General features: G+C 43.3%; 1 protein-coding gene across 1 annotated transcript; it reads right to left on the bottom strand.

Moving 5' to 3' along the window:
* Positions 1 to 62: 62 nt before the first annotated feature.
* NEMP2 (nuclear envelope integral membrane protein 2) lies at positions 63 to 21,909 on the bottom strand. Its single transcript, XM_072874976.1, has 12 exons — positions 21,668 to 21,909; positions 20,586 to 20,642; positions 18,393 to 18,492; positions 15,168 to 15,462; positions 12,534 to 12,649; positions 10,709 to 10,937; positions 10,464 to 10,536; positions 9,357 to 9,450; positions 8,532 to 8,646; positions 7,575 to 7,800; positions 5,134 to 5,310; positions 63 to 2,938 (listed from the first exon to the last, which is right to left on the bottom strand). Exons 1-12 carry the CDS (start codon positions 21,907 to 21,909, stop codon positions 2,713 to 2,715), a joined length of 1,950 nt encoding a protein of 649 aa, XP_072731077.1. The 3' UTR covers positions 63 to 2,712.
* Positions 21,910 to 22,058: the final 149 nt, after the last annotated feature.

The raw sequence follows: 22,058 nt of genomic DNA, 5'->3' as shown, positions 1-22,058 counted from the left end.
TGCTCTGAAAAGAGTAAATGCATGAGGGAGGAGAACCACATAATTGAAAAATAGTTTTATTTAAAAAAAAATCTTGACAGTACAAGATAGCATATCGAGTATGCTGTACCATTAATACAAAATAAATATGAAATTCTAACTTCTTTTTTAACACCATGAAACAGAAGTTAAATGTAACTTGTCCTTCTTTAAGGAAGAAAGGCTTTTATAACAGTTAAGGCAATGGATTAACATCTAGATTCTGTTCCCAGATTTCCTGGCTGAACACTGGACAGTACCTAACAGTTGTTTCAGTAAACCTATGTAATCTCCATATCTCACAGGAGCACTGTGCAAGTAAACTCACTGTTGGCAAAGGGCTCAAATGACAGCAGTCAGTTTTGGTGGGTTTTGTCAAATGCTTCCCCACATGGATTGGAGTTCTTAGCTAGCTACAAAGTACACTGAAAAAAAATGTGTGCTTTAAAACATGCAAAAAAACTTGAAGAGATATCTTAAATGTATCCTTTTTTTGACTAATCTGTAGTAATTTTGAGTACTTCATTTTCATGATGGCAACACAGGCAAAGGTAAAATATATCTTTAGTCTACTCAGATAATTGTTCAGAGGGGTTTCCATCCTTCTCCCAAACCATCAAAGATAATGAGGCTTTCCTCCATTTCCGCAACAGCTAATGCTTCCAGCTTCTTGCTCGTGACAGAACCCCCCAAGCCAAGCCTGACTTCCAGAGTGTGGGTGGCAATTTAACTGTGAATTGGTAGTAGCAGCCTCTCTTAGAGGTGACTCTTGCTGCTAGTGGCCTTCCTGAACTTGTTCTATTTTTGAATGTTGTGGACTTACCAGTGAGTGTATTTGGGATCGCCTGCTTGACAGGGCTTCTCTCTGCTAAACGTGCTGTACATTCTGCATATGTATTTATAAATTTATGGCACAAAAGGGTGTTAAGTATCTCTTTACTGTAAAATGGAAGAGTTCCTTTTAAAATGAAGCAAAGTTGAAGCAATATAAAGGAGGAAGGACCATGTAAACAAGGCTTTCAAGCATCAACTCTTGAGTCCTGTTTTATACAGAGGAGCTCTTGGAATATGGTACGGCAGCACCTCTTAGCACTGTTAGAGGTAACAGATTTTCGCCCTTGTCCAGTGATGGACAATGAGAAACCACGATAGTGCATGCGCTGCTGAAGTCATGCTGCATCACTGGGCATGTTACAAAGAAAAGATACCCCTTTTAAAAAAATTTATCCTGGTCTGAAATGCCCTTCTGGAGAGCTAACTGCTTCCCACTACGTGGGTTTGTAAGATCAGACAGTGACAGAATTAATGGTCTTTTGTTTTCTGCAGTTTGGAGACAGTAAAGGCAAACAGGAAGGTGAGGATAGAAGAATGTAGGGATAGTCTAAAGAACAAAAGAAGGAAATGACCTCTGCAGGTGGATGAACTGAGGGGACATGATCTACTCCCTAGCCAAGGATTGTATAATACATAAGCTGAAAGACATCTGTCTAAATTTCTCTCCCTGTTCTTTTCTTTTCCTCCCCATACACCTCCTATGCTAAGTCCCAGAGAGGGCCGAAGAAGGGGAGGTAGGAGCCAGGTATCCCTCCCTCCTTGTTTTGCCAGGAATTACTTTCCACTTTTTATTGAATGAGCAAACTACTGAGTACTCTAAGGACAGTGGAGCTGTATGTGGGTTATCTGTATTCCCAATTACATGGTTACAGCATCACTCTGGCTCTGCTGACAGCAGTTCCTCCAAGCAGCTGAAACAGCCTCAGCCTTTGTTGCCTTTTCTGGGCTGTTGAGAGGCCTGGAATAGAGGGCAGTACCCATCTGAGGTAAGGTGACAGTGAAACTGAAAGCAATAGTAAAAATACATTTGGGGATGGAAATCCTCTCCTAAATCACCTGCAGTTGTCAGAGGTAGAGAAGCAGAGGACTGAGGAAAGGTTCAGTAGAGAGGGACCTGTAAAAGAGGGAAGAAGAGTATGTGAAGAAACAAAGTCGTGGAAAGAACAAAGTGCAGTATAACTAGAGCAGAGACCAAGAACAGAACAATACAAGCAGAGGGTGAAAAGTCATGCAGGGTTCTGAAGAGTAAGAGGCGCTTAAAAGAAATGTGGAGAGGCAAAATGAAGCTAACAGACAGCAAGCCTAGCCAGAAGAGCAAACAAACCTCGTTCAGCTGTGTTAACTCTCTATTGATCTTTAGCACTGAAAAGTCTCACAAACAATAAAAATAGTCTATCAGCGCACTAACAGCGTTATTAAAATTGTTGACACATAGGGTACTTAGTAAAAGTACATTATTTATAATGGCTTCTCCTCCCTCTAGTGCTCAGCTCGGAGGACTTGCCAGTGAAAAGGGCCAAAACAGATTCTCTTTTCTCTAGAGGTAGTATCCTTGGAAAAACAAGGCATCCTGGTGGGACAGGCTGCTGCCAGTACTTGCTTTGGAAATAAGCAATGTTTACCTCCCCAGTTGAAGTACTAATAGCATGAGAATCCTCTTCACTTGAACAGCCCCTATGGTTTCCTTCTGTTGCTCTAATCAGGCAACATCAGTGATACAGGAAACAGTTTTTTCAAAAAATCCTTGTTTGTCCACCAGCAACCACAAGAAATCACCAACCGTGAGTTCTCAGTCTGTATCCTTCCTTTCTAGGATGAATGTGTTTTCCCTCTCTCCTTTTTTTGGTCATTTCCCAAAGCTCAGAGCAACTCAGTAGCATATGGAAATGAAACTTGTTTATGCGTTTCATCTTCACCCTCCTTATCTCCTTCATGGATGGAATTGGCTGGATCATCTTGCTCAGATTCTGCCCTTGTCTCAAAGAGCTGCTCTTCCAGGAAGAAGCTCCCAATGCCGTATTCCTCATCATGCGCCTTTGTTTCTGCAGGTGAGACATGGGGAGATCCCAGAACAAAACCTGCAAACCTGCCAAATTTTTAAAGGGAGAAGTGATCAGCTGAGAAATGAAAAAAAAATACTGTAAATGCAGGGGATGCTGCCAGTTAAGCAGGGATGTTGTAAGGACACGCCCACAGGCAGTGCAGATGAGGGGAAGTTGCAGCATGAGCTAGGGGGTCCTGAACAACAGAGTAAATGGCAACGGACGGCAACAACCTTGAAGATTTGTTTTCCTGCCTCATCTTCTTTTCAGTCTTCTTTCCTATATAAGTAACTTTTGCTCTTCTGGAGGCCATCTGCAAGGTCTTGTGACTAAGCAAGAAGATCTAACTTCGTTTTCACATCTTGTCAGTACTCGTGGGGTAATCCAGAGTAAGCGTTTGTACAGTTGGATAGATGGTACTTTAGCTTCTAAAAATAAATTAAAGCTGTAGCATATTAGAGACAAAGGCTGTAAGAATGCAGGTAAGTTGACATTGCTAATGAAAGGAAAAATGGTGAGAACTTCGCATTCCTGCATTGCTGTGCTATCACCTTGCTTCTGGTGCTGCGTGCACACTCTGGGCAAGCTGAGCTCAAGTCTTGCCACAGAATTCCTGCTTTTGGTGAACTTGAAACTGCAGACTGGGAATTCTGCAGCTGCTCCAAGTAAATGCCAAACTGGAGGTCTGGCAGAACAAAGCATGAACTTAGCACTGTCCCTACATTTCAATTCGCCACAAATCTTACTTTCAATGGACAACTGCATTGAAGAGATAGAATGGAGCTGGAGGTTTCTGGCAAGTGCGTGGAGACAGACGGCAGTTCTGACACCTGGGTAAGTGTCGACAGCATCAGAGAAATGTAAGAAAAAGGAAATGCAGCTACATTCTGGAGTTCTGGTAAACTGATCAATAATTTACATTTTAGACTTAACATTTCTGTGAGATGAATGTTGTCACCTCGCTCTTCTTGGAAGCGCTGTTAGTCTAAATGGGGAACAGAGTTGGACTGGCTGTGTTTTACAGGTTTGCCTTGTGTTCAACTATCTTCTGATGCCTAATGGAAGCTTGAAGGGGTACTCAACTTTAAATCAGACTTCTGTTGGTTCTCCTTTTTATTTTTGTATTTTTATAGTGAACAATTTATAAGAACTATATTAACTAAATGATGGCTAGAAAATACATGTGTCAATTGTTTGTTTTGTGCATTTGGCAGTATTTTGTTTTGCAATACTGCAGTGAGTTTTCACTTTTAGTGAAAACTTTCACTTTAGATCTTTCAATCATGCTACAGAATGCAAGTATCTCAGAAAATAAGATAGTTTAACAGTAAATCTATAAAACCTGGCATAGAAGCTGTCTGTGTGCCCATCCAAGGAAGATGAAGGTTCTGAAAGTAGTTTTAACTTTTTATTGATTAAATTCCAAGCTGACTGGAGCTCCTTTGAAATTGTGATACTTGGTTCTGTGGCAAGGGCCAAGTCTTTGTGGCTGAGTAATATGTGAAACTCTGCTTCTGATATCTTGAAGCTTCAGCTTCAACAGAAATACACTATTATGATTAATTTTATATTCTGCAATATTTTCTGGCTTTATTTATCTGACCCTTCCCTTCCTAATCCATATTTGTCTTAAGTTTTTCTCTTAAGCAGTATCTGGAGTAGCTCTTCTACCTGTTATACTTCTTAGGTGCAGGCACTGATTTCCGCCCCCCCCCCATATTTCTTAGTCTTAGGTATTGGTTGATGACTTCAAGTAATAGGATTTCTTGGCTGTACAGGCTTGCAGTTGGAGAGCTTAATGCAGGTAATATTTGAGCATGTATCTTCATCCTGCCCCAATTTTACACAGTGCAAAAATGTAGTGTTCTAAAAACTGAAGAAAGGGGCATTTCACTGGTTAGAGCACCACCTGAGTCACTGTGCAGGAGCTTGCAGAGGCACTGTAGGAAGCCCGTACGTTTTAGTGAAAGCTGCCATTACCATGAATTAGCTGTGAACATCTGCAAACTCTCAGAGTAACCTATGGTCAGAGAGGAACAAACAGGAGGTTTAATACCACCAGCAAGTAATCTCCTTGAGAGGTGTGGCTGTGATCTTTAGTGGAATTACTCAAGTATTTACAGCTACCCGCAGGCCTGACTGCATGCAAGATAAATGCGTCTGAAGTAGCATTGGGGTCTGCTGTGTAACAGTGTCTGTGCAATGCGTCTCCCGTTTGAGAGAGGCCAGATTTTCTTACCTGTGTGGGGACTGGAGTTTGGATACAGCTAACCACGATGGGAAGTCAGGGTTCCTGCAGAATGAGCGTAGCTCCTCCAGAGCTCTGATAGTTTCTGTTTCACCTTGTTCTCGATACTCCTCTTCAGTAAGGCATTTAAATACTAACTTTTTTGATTTAAAGTGGTTCTTCATTTTTCTAGAATGACATGAAAACAATTAGTATTTCTAAAGCCTTCTGGCACATAATTGTCATCGTCCTTTTTCTCTACTACCTGCTATTAACATGCATTAATCACTTTTATCCTTTCCAGATGACAAGCTGCATCCTTGCATTAAAATTTCGGGATAAAGCGTCTAATGTTTGCTAGCCTGTTTACCCTAGGTCTTAACCAAAGTTGTAGAATTCCAGAGAGTGACATCTAATGAGCTTCAAATGAGCTTTGGATCAGGTCCTTATTGTGTATGCATGGACTAAAATCTCATAGAATTAAATAGATGGCTGCTTGCTCAGCCATTTTTAGGTGCAATATGCAAAATGTGTCTGTGCAGAGACATGGGCTGAATCAAAACCCAGTCTGCATATGTAACTTCAAAGATAAGCAATGCTCTAAGTCTGTTACAAGTTGTTCATGTTGTTTACTAGATCGCTTCTCTTAAATCTTGCTTTAAATTACAAAACTGAGTAGTCTGAGGCCAAAATGTTTACAATCTGATGTTTTTTTAGCTGCTGCGTAGCGATGTATAATATAATTAGGTATCAATTAGAAAGTGTGCCATGTTCTGTTCCCTTCTGTCGACTGCTTTCAATTTAAATGTTGTGATGAGTTAAGATAAGCAAGGGCTGGATGCCCATAAAACTTTCAGCTCTGTATAAAAACACCTGCTCCAACCAGCAGCATTCACTTTCCTCCTTATTTCCCTGTAAAGCAAGAATAAACTGTAGCCCTTATTCAGGTCAAATGGTAACAGCTGTGCTGGTTTCGGGGGGATCAGTGCTGATCTTAACAACAAATAATGCAAGATTCTTAGGTATTTTGATGTATCTGCTGCTCTGGACTGTGTATCTGGCATCATGGCCTCACAGTTTGGTACTACTGCTTACTGTTTTGAAACAGAAGAAAAAATCCTTATTCTCCTAGGAGAAATTTGTAGAGCTGTATTTTAGTGCTTTTTGGCTCTATAGAAGCATCTGTTCATGAAAAACTAAGAGAGGTCCACGTGGAGAACAAACTACAGTGTTTCAGGGGAAAACAGGTATGTTCTGACTTTTGTGAACTCGTAGCCAAATCTTACTGATTTCAGAGTGAGCTGAACCTGCTTACATCAGGTAAGTACTGATCCTATATGTTGCTTTTGAAACAGTTGGTGCTTCTCAGCTGCAGGCAAAAATCAGTCTTCAATAAATGATAAATTCTACTTAAAATAAAAAAGCTTCAACCCAGTCCATACTTCAACATCTAAAAAGAGCACAAGAGCAAAGCAATATGTTCTTCAAAACTAAACAATGTGTAGAAGACTAAAAAAGAAATTATTTGTTTTTTATTCTTTTGGTTATGCCAGTTCTAGCCTTTGCGTCTTCCTGGTTCTCTGCGGTTCAGCAGAAGGCCACAGCTAAGGAACAGTCTGCATTAAAGTCTCTTAATCTGGATGCAATCACTGAAGGTAAAAAACAGATGTAAATTGGCAGGACTTTTTAGAGTCTTCATTTAAGTGTTGTATTTGTGATAAAACACGCTTCAAATTCAAGGATGAGCAAACACGTCCCCATATTGCTAATGAAAATACTCAGCAAACTAAGGTCTACATATTGCAAGCAGTTCCCATTCCAACTGCCACAATATAAATGGGGCTCTGGGAATATGGGGGAATGTCTCCACAGTGATAACAGATTGTTTCCACGAATTAAGAGATAGACATGTACTTCTAGGATAATAACCCTGGAAAACTAAAATCAATGGAAACCATTATTTTTGTGGACACAGGTTTTTAATCTCTGAACTCTATGCTAATGTACAAGGACTGTCACTTTTTAACATCTGCTTCCTAGGTGACAGTACACTGTTTTATCCTGTAAGATTCAGTACAAGTTACCTGCAGATTCTCTCACTACAGATGAAACCAAGGCAGTATTGCTGCAGTCTAATCAATCAACCAAACAGAAATGTTTTGGTTACCATATGCTGCAGAATAGAAGGTGCTACATTTGTACTTAAGAGCACAGTCACATTTCTCCGTTCTACATGGAACAAAACTCATGCTTAAAACTGCCAAATGGGAAATAATTAAATTCCCGTGTCTTGAGGATTTAAACCTTTTCTGTTGCAGCTTTACATCTGGTAAAAATACAAACTCGTATTAGAAATTCGTAAATCATTATTGAAGTGTAAGGGTTTTTTCATTATCAGCCTCCAGTATTTCCTCGTGATACAGGGACTTGGACATGCACAAATACATACAAACCTGCCTATGTGACAAGCAGCACCAAGGGGGTAACACAGGCCTTTTGAACAGAGGCTGACTGCTATCACTGCATACGCAACTTGAGGTACGGTGACACCACAATAAATCAAGACAAAGGCTGTTAATTGTAGCGTCCACGTGAACAAGGTTATGCTCCGTTCAGAGGTAAGCGGTCCGTGCTGATAGCAAGTGGCAAAGCTGATAATTCCAACAGCCAGAAAATACCCTGTAGAAACAGAAAAGAAGGACATGGAGAAAAAGATGCAAACTAGCCATATAAACATCATTAGTTTGGTTCACAAAGCTTGCAACTGCTGTGAAGTATAGCCTTCTGTTTCTTGTGTTGTCTTACAGGTACCTGCATTATGTTGTATGCACTTTATATTTCAAAAGCGTGCAGAGAGTTCACGAGGTGAACAGCCTTTAGCTAACGCTATGAGCTGCACATGAATTCTCTCCATGCAAGAATGTCGAGGCAGGTATCAGATCGATAGATCTGTCAGGCCCTGCAGCCACGTCCAGTTAGCAACTTATGCATCCAGTTCCCAGATCCAGCAAAATACAAACCAGCATAGCTGCCCTTTTGCTGTTACAGGGCAAGTACGTAATGACAAATCAATGAACAAATAATACAGGCAAAATCTGCTCTTAAAGCTGCTACTGGCCCACTATATCAAACTCCTTATTTAATGATACAATGTAAGTAAATCCTCATTTGAGTGGATTAGGAACCTTTGGAATATTCCAGGATCTATCACAGAATCGTATAGGTTGGAAAAGACCTTTAAGATCATCAAGTCCAACCGTAAACCTAACACTACCAAGACCACCACTATGGCTTAGGAGAAAAAAGTACTCCATAAATGAGTCACTTGATTTTGTTTTTTATGGGCAGGTATTCATCTAACCACTAAATTAATCCAAAATCTGCAGTGCATTTTTTGATAATTTTCTTACCCAACAAGTAGTTTCTGTGTTCAGACCACAACCACTGCATGTTCTCTTTGAAGCAGTAAATAAAATAAAGGGAGGACATCCAGCAGCCACTCATTAAGATCCAGAAGGTACTATGCTGGAAATTAAAAAAATTTTTTAAAAAATTAAAAAATAAAAAAAATTCAAGTCAGAATCAGGACCACTATGTGCAAGGCAACTCTCAGGCAAAACCAAATGTGATATTTGGTAGACCTACCCGGCTTATGATCTGTGTTAGACTTCCACTGTACAGTGCTCTGCATGCTACAACTAAACAGTATCAATTCTAAGTGGAGCAACCTCATCTCTGTATTTGTGTATCATGTCCCAGTGTCACGGTATAAGCCTACTGCAGTGTATTTCCAATTAACATATCTCAGCAATATTGTGGGAATGCACGGACTTTGTAAAAGTAAAGGAAAAATTCACATCTGCCTTGCAATGAATTGTCTCTGGTGAACGGAAGAGAATCTGTCCCAGTTGCCACTAAAACTACATTTTGATTTAGACTGATTCATAGATTCAAAGGTAAACTTAGCTCCAGTTCAGTAAAAATAATTAATGTTTCAGAATAAACTCTTCTTGTACATCAACAATCTCCTGTTTACTTTAAACTCAGGAGCAAGCTAACTAGAACTTGATTCTGACCTAATTATATTTACTTGACGCAAGCAATCCTGCAGTCATTTCAGTGGAGTTACCTGGCCACAAAACCAGAGCAAGATCAGAATCTGGCTCTGTACTCTTCACTTCCTATATTATGATGTTGATGATTATTATTATTTTGTTTTATAAATGTAGATTTACCCTTGGAATAAACCTTTTAAGTGTCAACAGGACAAAGACTAGCAGAGCAAGAACACCCAGTATTATTCCAGAAAGGTAAAAGAACTTGGTACTCCTGTAAGAGAACAAGAGAGAATACAGTGAGAAGTATAATTTGTAATTGGTTAAGATGCCAACATTTGTAAAAACAGCAGTGATCTTAATAAGAACTTAACACAGCTGTAAGTTAGAGTTGTAGTTACATGGTTAACAGGCCCAGTTTAGATATTAAATCCGTGTAAGGAAAAATTCCCAACAGATACTTAAGGTCACTGGAGTTACAGGCTAGGAGATTGTGTTGGTTTTTTTAAAGCTCACACTATTTCTGATTTCATTGACCACCTACGTTCTAGTAATTTCATCTTCTTCTATGTACCGATATGGTTCTGTACCGCAAGAAAAGTTTTATTTTTTTAATTTAAAATGTAAAAAAATCTCCACAAACCCACAAGTTTTTTTTCCTAAGCTTACGCATTTATAAAGTCTGACTTTTTAATTCAGAGTTAACTCTATAAAACCTATTGCTGCTCTGCTTGCTTTAGAGGTGCCTCCTGAAAATTAATTTGTGACTCATTTTGCTTTGAAGTCCTGGGACACGTGTTGCTATTACAGTAAGTATCCTCCCTTACATGCTATGCAAAACGTGCACCAAAAGAACAATGGGGAAAGGTTGGCACAAAGGTGGAAGCAGACGAGGCCCCAGATGACCTTATCCTGAGCATTTCTCGATGCAGGAAGGCATCATTTATAACACATGCAGCATTATTTAGCATTCAGCTACCCTCACTGGCCTACAAAAGGGAGAGAATTTTTCTGAATCCACACATTTGCTCGCTGAGCATTGTCTTAGTGTTGCCCAGTGCGGGAAGCTTGGATACAAGAACCCTACCACAGCTAAGTGATTAACAGAATGCAGCACTCCAAGATTTGTCACAATCTGTCCAAACACAAATGGTATGAAGAAGTTTTAAATATAAGTTCAGTTTCCTTATTTCACTTTCCCAAAGAACTGCCTCTTTAGCTCAGAAAACAGACCAAAGATGCACAGGCTTTGGGAAAGAAAGTGAAAAACCAGCAGCTAGTACTCACCTGCTCAGGCTGTTTGCAAAATGGAACAGAAAAATTCCAGCTACAAACAAAAACAAGAGTTTTCCATCTAGCACTAAAAAAAGGGGAAAAAATAGAAATGGACTTTAGACTAATTCAATCTGAAATGCTGATTGCATAAAAAAATCAACAGAAAAGTCCCAAGCTTCTTAGAGAAGACATGGTACATTCAGTAACACTGGCAATACCAATTTATCTGTAGTCTAAACTGAAAGCTTTTTACTTACTTTCTCGTTCCACACTCACAGTGTACGGTTCGGTTTTGAAGGGCTGTATTTTGAAACAAATATCCTCTCCATATTGTTTTATGCTTATGAAAGTTTCTGTCGATGTCTCTGGTTTCCATAAGATTTGAACAGCACATGCAGCAAACTCAAAAACAGTTTCTGAATTACGGCAGTTGCTTTTTTCTGAAATAGGCTCAAACCTGAACATTTCTCTGCTGTTAACTTTTACCTGAAAACAAACAACAGAATACACAGAGAAGTAGCTCAGAATCACTGGCATTTTTTTGTTTTTCTGAACTATATAGCATATAAGCCATACATGTAATAATGAAAATCAGTATAGAGAGCTCGAGAATAAAATGCTAGTGCAATTCTTAGTTGTTTAATATTGGTTATTAATAGTATGCAAAGATTAATTGTTTAGGCCTTACAAGGTGATTCAGAAAACTCAAGGTCAGCAAAGTTCTATGGAGGGGCTTCCATCCATCCAAAAGCTTGGTGGGTTTGGTTTTACCATGACACTTGCCCACACACGAATTTCTAACAAAACCAGTAATATTTGACTGACCACAGTTTCTTTTGTGGATATTCATACGCTTCCCCATTCCCCTCCCAAACCGTAAGAAATTGGACTTGCTTTTCTTGTAGTTAATAATGCAATCTTCATGTTATGGACAGAAGAGAGATAAGAAAAATGAAAGATATCATAACTAGAAATTTAAATATAAGCCCGTTCCTGTTGGGTATTTAGGGGTTTTTTGCTAGTTCCTACCACCCTCCCCCACCAAACTGGTAAAAGATCTTGTCGATCTTCTGAAATGGGATAATCTTCCTGAAGATTGTGATTCATTGTGAGCTCTTGATCAGGGCCTATTAGACAACAAAGACCCATCTACAAAAAAGTGATGCAACAGGTAATAAAACAGGCTTCTACTGGGAGAAGAGACAACACGTCAGCAAGTAATTTGTTGTGGGAAAAATCTGAACTTCCTGCTTTTAAACGTTTACTCCAGGAAAGCTTGTACAACTGCTGGAGAGTTTCACCACCTTAAATCTGCTACCATTCATAGGAACATCTGCAGCATGTTCCTGAGGAAAATAGTCCTGGGAACAGACAAAGAGATGTTCCACTTCCTTATATCCAAGAGCAAATTCCTCCAACAGAGATGAAGTGAAACTGTTTCCTTCCCTTGTCCGGAGAAACACTTCCCAGGAAAAAAAAAGGAACCACACAGTCAGCTTGTTCCTTTAGCTATTATTGCTTCCACTGTTAAGAGATTTTTATATCGTTTCGAGCTAATCTCTAAACACGTTTCTTGTAAGATGACCCTCTGTTACTCAGAAAAACAGAAATGCACTGCTACTGCTGTTTTTTCGTTAGTCACAATGATGTAATACACCTTTGGTTCCTATACTGTGGCCTCGTATGCTACGAGTGAGTCACAGAACTGCATTTTATCCTCAAATTTAAAAGTTTTATAAAGGCGTTTGGTGATACGCAAAAACATTTGTTGCAGAGGTTAACAGTGGTCCATCAGTAGAAAAGGTGTGCAACAAAATAATATGCAACACTAAGTTATGTTTGTGTGGCATCATACTATAAGCCTGGTTGACATCCTTCTAATGAAGAGACACCAAACCTCACTGCATCCCAAGCGGAGGATCACAATGCTGCATTTTTATCATGATCCTACCTATACACCGTTCCAAATACTAATTACACAGAGATACTGCTTTGATCTTGCTAACTGATCATACACTTTGCTGGCAAAAGTTCACATGAAATGTACTACGTATCTGAATGATCCCCAAAACAGCCTCTTACCTGAAGAGTCGACCAAATGTACTGTAAGTGCATGGTTCTGTTTTGCACATAGCAGTAACAGTTTTCATCCCGTTTCTGGATAACATCAGTTTCCTGCAAAAAGCTACAGTTTCTACCTGGGGGAGGGGAGGGCAGAAAAGTTAATTTTAAGCATGTCTCAAATACAAATGTATTATTTTCCTCCATTTCATTGTTGTATATGCTGAAGGAATCGCAAGAAATTTGCAGGTAATCAAACAGAGAAAGTATGCTGCAGGGTAGTGTGTTCAATATGATTTAGATGAAAATTCAAATTAGACTTCTAATAAGTCACTTAGGCTCCAGAGTAAACTGCAGCACCTTTAGAAAAAAAAATAATACTCTCAGGTGATATTTTTAAAAAATGTAATCCATAAAAGCTTGGCTTCGGTATCAGTGTTTTGATGGCACTGGAACAGGGCCTCTGGGCCAAATTCACTGCTGGCACAAGTGGGTGTAACTCCACTGGAGTCAATGCTTATACCAATGGTGAATGCAGCCGTGGGAGTCTGAGCAGGTAAACAGGCTTACATATTAAAATAGTCATTTAGCACATGACATGCCTGCTGATCGCAGAGATCATACTCCTCTCCCTCAGAAATCTTTCTAGTGTTAAATAACACAACTCTTCTCTTCAAAACAAATTTTCCTGACATAGTCCAGCCATGACATGTAATAAGGCAACTACACTGACAGCTTGCCATAAGTCATTTAATTAGGGATGCTAATTAGTCTAACTCCTGAAATGTTAGTGACCCCCTACGATCTTTGGAATTAGATTGCACTTTTCAGCAGAAATGCACCTAAAAGATTATGGAGCAAACTTTGAAGAATAATATACATTCCGATCTATATACATGTGTAAAATATACCCTACAGTGCATTACCGCCGTGTTCTACAAACGTAATTAAAGAGAAGAATAAAGGAAATAATTACAGATCTGAACAGAGGGAATCATCTGGCTCACTGAATAGAAAATGTAGGTCTAAGCCAAGCTCAATAATAACTGTTAAAACATTGTCATACACTTAGAACAGCAAAATGAATATGTGCAAAAGAGTCTCAATCTGGACAAGGAGGTACTGTTTGCAGGTAAAAACCTGCCCTGTCTCTGTAAGGAAGCTGAACTTGTGCTAAATTATTTTTTAACTAATTTAATTAAGCCAATGAAAAATACCTGTGTGTGGATGTTCTTACATAAGTTAAGTCATTCCAGAATTAAAGTGTCCACAGATGATGCTGCTAAAGTAAATTGGTTTAAACTTAAAATTTGGGAATTTTTATTGGGAAAAAATAACCACCTGATTAATTTTCATAGATGGCAAATCCAGTGGGAGGGAGCACAACCCTTCAGACAAGGGCTGGCTGCACCTCTTGACAGGCACTTCCAGAAAGGTCATCAGAGGAAGTTGCAAAAGGATTCATTTGTCTCTGAAAAGTGCTGTGTCAGCACCACCCAGGGCTACGACCCAGTGATAGGAAATGGCAATACCCTAGCAGGACCAAAAGGCAGCCGAGAGCGCCCACACCTTCCCTGCAGGTGGGTTAGGATTTTCTGCCACTACGGATAAACTATCCGGCCACGTGAAAAGTAATGTCCTCCATATAAAATGCTAGAAAGTATTTTCTTACCCCCCTTAATTTTAAGGCATTTTCCTGAGAAAAATAATTTGCTTCAAACATGACATCAGCTTCATAGAGTGAAACAATCACATTCCAAAAGGAAAGATGCTCCCGAACAAGTAATTGTGAGATGGAGGAGGACTGTAGCTACCATGAGGACTCTCAAGTTCTGAGATTGCGAGCAGTGGAGAGAATCGGCATCTGCTGCAGAATCCAGAGGATGCCCAAGACTCGGGAAAGGCAAGGGGCGAAGCAGTTTCTTGAGGTACGCATCACTACTACAACTGAGAATAACCTTTAGGGTTTTCACTGCCCTCGTTAGCAACTGATCTGTTCTGCGCTCAATTCTCACGAACCAAGCTAAGGAGAAAGCCAGAGGGAGTAACACACGCTCCAGGTCAGTTTCCCCTGCCAGTGGTACCCAGCCTTCCAGCCTCTGCCGCGGAAAGGGACGAGCGAGGCACTCGTTCTCCGTGCACCTGGCGCTGCTTTGTTCATGGAAGTTCTCCCAGGCCGGTCCCCAGCGCCCGCGTCTGCCTGTCCCACAAGGTACCGCGCAGAGCATTCTTGTGGAAACTGGACTGGCACAAGCGGGAGGAACCAGCAAAGCGCCTCAGGGACACCCTGACAGGACTTCAGCTCTCGGCCGAAGCGGGCAGGGACGGAGGTGGGCGGGGAGGCGGCGGCCCCGGCCTTTCCGTAGGGCAGCGCCATTTTGGGCAGGAGCAGGAGGCACCGGGTCGCGCTGTGCCGAGGCCGTTGGAGACCGAGGGAAACCGGGGGGAGGAGAGCCTGTCCCCCTGCTCCCTCTTCTCAAGGAGGCTGGGAGTGAGGAGACCCCCCGCCGGCCTGTGCCCTCTCGGGCAGGGGAAACGGACCCCCCCAAGACCACCACCGCCGCCCCGCCCGCGCCCTGCTCTGCCCCGCCGCCGGCGGCGGAGCTCCCCCGGCCCCGCGCAGGCCCCTCGGGGGCGGGAGGGGAAGGCCAGTACCTGCTGACGGCACCTCCCCGCTGCCCCCGGCCGCCCCGGACAGCGCCAGGAGGAGCAGCCCCAGCCCCGGCCCCGGCCGGGCCCGGGGGCGCTGGCAGCGGCGGGGCGGCCGCGCCGGACTCGTGTGGCGGCCGCCGGCTCCGGCCTCGCCCCTAACGGTCGCGGCGAGGGCGGGCCCCGGCGCGGGGAAGGGGCGGTGCGGCCCTGCGCTCCCCGGCCGCCTTCTCCCCTCGGAGGGCCGCGCTCGGCTGGCGGCGGGCCGGGGCGGCTCGGGGTGACCGGCCCGGGGCAGGGGCTTCACCGCGGTTTATCCCAGGCGCTTGTGCGGGGAGCAGGCAGGAGCCCCGGCCTCGGGCAGCGGCCTGTCCGGGGGCAGACGCGGCCCCTCGGCGCCGCTGACGGCGGGGAGGCCCCTCTTCTGGCGTGGTACAGCCTACCTCTTGCTTCTCTTGTGCGTTAGGGCTGCGGTGGAGTTAAGACCGTATGCTTGGAAAGAAAAAGAAAAATCATATGAATGTAACAGCTCAGCACAAGCGTTTCCTTGGATTGTGGTCCCAAAAATGTTGACTGGACTTACCAGTCAGGGTACAAAGTGGTCCTCGAACAAAGGCTCACGTGAGCGGCTTGCGACGCTTCCCAAACCTCAACCAAGGCAGCCAGCCCAGCTGAAGAGAGGAGGGCGAATATTCGCCTCCGTAGGCACCCTGTTCCCCGTGCCCCCTTCCCCACCCAGCCCGAGGGGAAGGCCGAGCCAGGCCACCAGGCCCTGCAGCTGGCGGTGGCCGAGCCAGCCGCTGAACGACACACGCCGATCAGAGCCTGTGCCCAGCCGGAGGAACTCCCTGAATGAAGTGTTATTAGATGCTTTGATGGAGGGGAACGTCCACAGCTTTTCTGTATTTCCTAGGCAGCCACAAGAAGACCCTGGAGCAGGAGGCAGAGTTCCCCCGGCAGCGCTGTGAAGACACGGGCAAGGTCGGCCTCAGCCCAGTCCCCGCTTGCTCATTGCAGTTGTTTGAGATCGCTTGTGAGTCACAGTCAGCAGTCAGGGGCGGAAAGGGCTGGAGCTTTTCTCCTATTCTATGAAAATCAATAAACACAATTTTGCCAAGGCCTTCTGGCATCACCAACGTCTATTTTTGTACCGAGCCCTACGTTTGGCCTTTCCAAACCACTTGCTTTGCTAAAATGCGTTCCCTTCCTTGTTCTTAAAACTATGCTGTTTCTCTGCATGACGATCACTTTTGGGTTTATTTTTGATTGTTTAGGGCTGGATCCAATTCCCGAGGGTGCCAGGATGGGCTTTTTTAACACCTGAAGGGGGCTGCCCACTGCCTCGCACCTTGTCTCGGCGCTTACATCTGCGGGGAGTGGGTGGTGCGGGGCTGCGGCTCTCCTCGCCTCGCCTCGCCTCCTACGCCCGCTCGGTGCTGGCTGGGCTCACATGTAACTTGCAAGTACTGAGGAAGTGGAGAATAAGGGCAAAAATAGTTGGGATTTGATAGCGTGCACAACATCTGACAAACTTCAGTCTCCAAAGGAAGCAGCGATTGATTTATATCTTTATTTGTCTTTATGTAATTTGGGTGTTGTCTTTATATAACTTTTCAGGCACTTTCTCTACCAAATGTGGCAAAGGAAGAAATGCTGGATTTTGTGCCTACCTGCTTTCCTAATAAACCCTTAGAAATAGGTTACCTCTCGGTCGCGTGTCTAAACAGCAAGGGACAATCATAGCCAAGTTATTAGAGGAATCCCTTTCACATTTTCAATTTGCAATATTTTTTTGGTTATGTTAACCTTCTTGACAGTATTTTTTCTGGGAAAGGAGACACTCCACATTCAGTTCTCACTTGTATTTTCATTCCTAGAGCTCTTTGCACTTCACCGCTAATTAACTTTCAATAACTGTCATGGGGTTACAGTCAGTCAGCATGAATCAGACAGAAAATGTAGCTTTAGGGGACCGCACTCTGTCAAAAACGATTAGAAACCTTTGCTTGATTTCCAAGGAGAATGTACTCGCTCAAGCAGGATACAGCAGCTATTAGGCGGTGTTCTACCACAGTAAGAAATCCTTAATAAAAGAGACTCGGTGCTTCCACTACAGCCCTCCTTCCAGGGTGGCTCTGAGTAATTATGCGGCATTTTTCTTGCTTCCCATTTGTTTGTTTGACTTCCTAAATGGTGGTGTTACTTAGGCCAAAGCTTGGGTTCTGAGCTTAAAGGCAGTATTTTTAACTGTTTGCTCACAAAGATAATTCAAAATGGGGGTGAAGGGGGAGGTCGCTTATGGGTGCAGCTCAGCTTGTGGAAGCTCTGCCCTTCCCAGGTCTCGTAAGCTGGGGAGAGTCGAGTGAGACCAGCTTTTGGCTGGGAGTGCTTGGGGGAAGACCTGGCTGTGGCAGGCAGCGATGCTGGCGGTACTGGGAATGGGTGCAGCACGCAGGGCCCTCAAGCTCCACGCTTTTGACAAAGTGCCACTTTAGTAATTGGGAAGGCAGCAGGTGAGCAGTGCAGACCACGTCCCCAGCGTGCACTTTCCTCTCAGGCTTTTGGACCTCTAGGTTATGCCACCCAATACGCTCTGGCCCCTGAAATACTTCTTAATATCATCTGCAATGCCCTTGTCTAGCTGCTTCAAAGCTGACTGCAATGTTAGATGTAATACCAAATCCTCTTTGTGCTGCTGAGTCCTTTTTCTTCCACAAAGACCCCAGCTACTCACTGCTGATGATTTATTTGGCCTGTGCAGCCACAGAAATAGGCTACAGCTGTGCAAGGCACTGATGGGGACGTCCTCTGTGCTCCTCAAAGCCTTGCCTGCCTTGGGCCCTAGTGCAGCAGGGGAGATAGCTCCTCTCCCCTGCAGCATCTGCAAGCCCAAGCTGGGTGCAAGGCACTCAGGGTGCCAGTTCCCACCCTGCAAGGTGATGCTCATTACCTAGTTGTAGCCTACTGTTTGCTTTCTAACCAGAGCTAATATAGGCTTTTAATTTCCAGGTGTGCTGTTAAAATCTCAACACATACTCTGGATGACTAAGGATGCTTCCTCTGATTTACTTAATTTCCCCCCTCACCTTTGCTCTCCCTTCCCCCTCCTTGCGTCAGCAGGGGGTATAATTTGTTTGCAGAGTTACAGGGTGTTTTATCTTTCTTTGGCCAGTCCCAAGCGGATGGGGGTTTGTTGAAGCCACGGCATTCTTGCTTTCTTAGAGCTGGTACGTGGGCGTTGGATTGTGTCATTCGTAGGAGGTGAACGTCAAAGGAAGCGGGATCAACTGCTGGAGGAGGTTTGTAAGCCAGGTACTTAATATTTGGTTTCCTGGAAAAGCAAGAAAAAAAATAACAAAACAGGCAGCCTTTGTGTCTTTACTTTTCCTATGTAATCAGAATAACACAATACCTATACATGCTTAAGCACAGTTTGGGTTGGGTTTTTTTTGCCTTGGTTTATTCAGGATGGAGGACTACTGTATTTCCCTTTAAATAGTTTCACGTGTTGTGGTGGATTCTGTTGAATGTTTATTCCAGTAATACAAATAACTTGTGTTCCGTAAGTGCCCTCGCAAATAATGTGATTTATTATCAGGTACATTATGTTGTCTTTTTATTTGATGTAAAATGGTCTCTTAGAGTTAAAATTAGACAGAAGAGCCACTTGAGACTATTTTGTTCATCTCCAAATGTTTTTTCAGGAGTGCATTAGTCTGAAGTATTTCACGGGCAAAATACTGAGTTATTTTGGGGGAAGAAAAATGATCTACAAAAGAAAAGTATAGCTACTTATTTTTACAGTAGTTTTACGGTAATTGCTATTTTATTTGACATATATAGATACTGAGCTAGATACTGCTCTACTAGGAATATTTCTTTCTCCTAAACTGCTCTAGGTAGTAGATACCTTTTGTAGTCCTTGTGCAGGCTAAGCTTAAAAATTAACAAGAGAAAGGATTTTTTTAAAGGTTACCTGTGTCCTGTCTTATGGATTAGGCAAAAGGACCATATTTTTTCATTATGCTGTTTTTTTCTTAAACCTTTGGCTGTTTAATCTAAATGCAAGACGCTTACTCTAGCTGTCCGTGCTTTTGAAAAATCTCTGTGCCCTAACACATGTTTTCCCATTGTATCACTGGTGGGGGCCAGGCGTGTCTGAGACGGGTGCAATCTGAATGTTTTTCGATAAACCCCTCTGAGTAAAGCAGCTTTTTCCTTCTTGTACGGCCTCCGATTTACACAGCTTTCTTGGCATTTAACCCTATGCTTGTTTTCCCATTGCTATCAAAAGGGACCTGTAGGTCAGGAGGAAGGAAAGCTCAGTCAGCTGATGGTAAAGTGTCCATGGGAGGACTTGTCTGCAATTGCTGGAAACACAGTCCCTCCCTCTGACTTCAGCAAAGTATTCTGGTGTAAATTCATCCATCTCCTTGATATTATTCCTGATTTACACAACAGTAAGCAGTAAGTAAGTAAGCAAGCACAACAGTAAGTTAAGTAGCAGTGGGCCTTAAATATTTATCTGGTTTATTTTTAGCATGCCAATTGCAGCTATTTATATAGCAAGGAAGCAGTGATACAAATCTGACTGGATTCCTCCGCTTTGAATCTGCAATAGAGAGGCAGCATTTTTTTTTTTGACCATGAGCTCTTATTTATTATGTTAAATTTGCTCTGATTAATATGTTATAGACTTAATTTTTCAAGGGCCTCTTAACCCCCACTTTTAAGCATAAGGGATCTTGTTACTTATCTAAAGGAGCATTGATGCAGCCTAAGAGCAGCTGTGAGATTGTCCTGTGGTGCTGTGCAGGCACTAGTACCTTACATGGATTTATCCTTGAGGAAAGGTCCCAAAATTGTGAGGAGGCTCCTCGGTAGAGCAAACAATGTGAAAAGAGCCGGTAGTCTTTAATAACATCTAGTACAGTGAAAACAAAAAGCACATTTATGGATGGTTATTTGCTTACTAATAAAATCCTAGAATAAAATGTATTCTCCTATGAGAGGCTTTTGCTGGATACAGGACAGGCAGATGGGGGTACTGCTGTGAGTGAGCCCGTATCTATGCCACCGTGGCGGGGAAGGACATTCCCTCTGAAAAGGTGTGTGTAGGGCAAACCAGGCTGGTGGATGGAGATGCTGGAAAATTGCGTGTGGTTGTACGTGCTGGCTCAGAAATTAGCATTTTTGGCTCTTAGGCCACTAGTTTATACATGGCTCAGCTTAGTAGTTGCCAAAATCTATTACTTTCTTTCAATTACGGATGGTCTGTGGTAAATAGATTGGTGATCCTAGCACAGTCTTTAGTTGGCAAATAACCACATCACAAAAGCCAAGCCCTACCACTAACGTTGGCATCCCGACGGATATGTCTCGGACACGTACCCAGGACTTCACTGGCAGCTGAACAGCCCTCACCCCTGAGACACAGGCAGGTCATCAGCTTGCAGGACCAGTTGTCTTGCTGCATCCCTCCTGTGGAGAAACAGAGGACTTTAAAACATCATTCCATATTTGATTTAAAAAACAAATGTTGAGAGCCTGGGAAGGAGAGGGAGCTAATAGATAAAGTCAGCCCCTGTGCCTGCTATGAGAAACCGCAGGAGGCTCTTACTTTGTAGAGAGGCCATGGGAACAATGTCTTGTTTATGGACAAGTGCATGTGTGTCCGTCTTGTGCTTTCAGCTTTACCTTCATATTAACTATTGTTGCTTGTTACTACATTTATACAGTAGCCTCCAGTAATTGTTCTGGGATTTGACAAAGCACTCTTGGAAAAATGAATTGCTAGCAGTGTTAAACAAATGTGAAAAGAATTATTCTCTTTACGATGGTTCTTGAAATGAAATTTTAGCCCTGATGTGCTCACCTACCTTCATGATTAATCTCTGTGTTGTCAGAGGAGCCTGTCAAGCTCTTTTAGGTCAAGGGATGCTGTTTTGTATTAAGAAGATTCTGATAATGTCTTCCAATTACTTTGTAATCACACTTTTGCATGAATGCCATTGCACTTGCTGGTGTGCCACTACACCAGTTGGGGAGAATCAAGGACTTTTGATCAGCCAGGTGTGTGTTTGGTAAGCACCTCTTCCAAAGCGGGCCTGTCCACAAGCCAGTAACAGGGTTAAACTGGCTCAAAACCTAGTCCTTTATGTTGATGCTCTGAGCTTGAGTAATTTGTTAATAGCCAGTTGTTTTGTGGAAACCTTCTTGTGAGGCTTCACGTGAGAAAATGCTCCCCAGAAACTTTAAAGAGGCGGTAGCCTGCCTTAACAAAGGTAAGGAGGACAGGGGAGTTCAAGGGACCTGCTGCCTTAGCCCCGCAGGGTGCGGGCATTGCCCGGCACGGTGCCGAGGAGAGCCGCGGTGCTGCGGCAGGGCCAGCCCTGCTTGTGTTTGAAATGGTTGTCGCGGGCTTTAACCAAGTGAACGGTGAGGAAGACAGGGCAGCCTAAGCCGCCCCACCGGCGTGAAGGCCCGGGAAGGACAGTCCCTCTCACAGCTCTGGGGTGCAACACAAAGGTAGCCTGTGGCTCTCTGCTGCTGTTCCACCGTGAAGCGTTTGGATGTCTTGCTGCATCCTGTTTTCTGCTACGCGCGTGCTCTGGCTGGTCCGGCTCAGGCTGGCGGCTGTTAGCACACCCATAGCCAAGCACTTCCAAACTACCTGAAACTTCTCCTTGCTTTCTCCCAGAGCCTGCCCGGTCTGGGTTGCTGACCCTTTTTTTTCGCAGTCCGGCATTGCTTACCCATGCACCACTGTACCCCTTCACTCCACACCCACGTGAAATCCACTGGTGTGCAATTCCTGTTACCAGCAAAGTATGCCAGCTTGGCATGCACCCCCTCCCTTCCCAGCACGCCTGGCATTTTTAAATTTCTGCTTCTCCT

This window comes from Ciconia boyciana, chromosome 10, assembly GCF_034638445.1.
Source record: "Ciconia boyciana chromosome 10, ASM3463844v1, whole genome shotgun sequence".
NCBI lineage: Eukaryota > Metazoa > Chordata > Aves > Ciconiiformes > Ciconiidae > Ciconia > Ciconia boyciana.
This window is presented reverse-complemented; position numbering and strand designations above follow the sequence as displayed.

Bases quoted from the DNA above. Each gene is read 5' to 3' on its own strand.
- NEMP2 (XM_072874976.1), bottom strand. From the start codon at position 21,909: ATGCCGGACTGCGAAAAAAAAGGGTCAGCAACCCAGACCGGGCAGGCT. The intron at 10,537-10,708 runs GTAAGTAAAAAG...CCCTTTTTTTAG, and splicing joins TGTGAGTGTGGAACGAGAAA to TGCTAGATGGAAAACTCTTG. The intron at 7,801-8,531 runs GTAAGAAAATTA...CTGTTTCTACAG, and splicing joins ACACAGAAACTACTTGTTGG to GGTATTTTCTGGCTGTTGGA.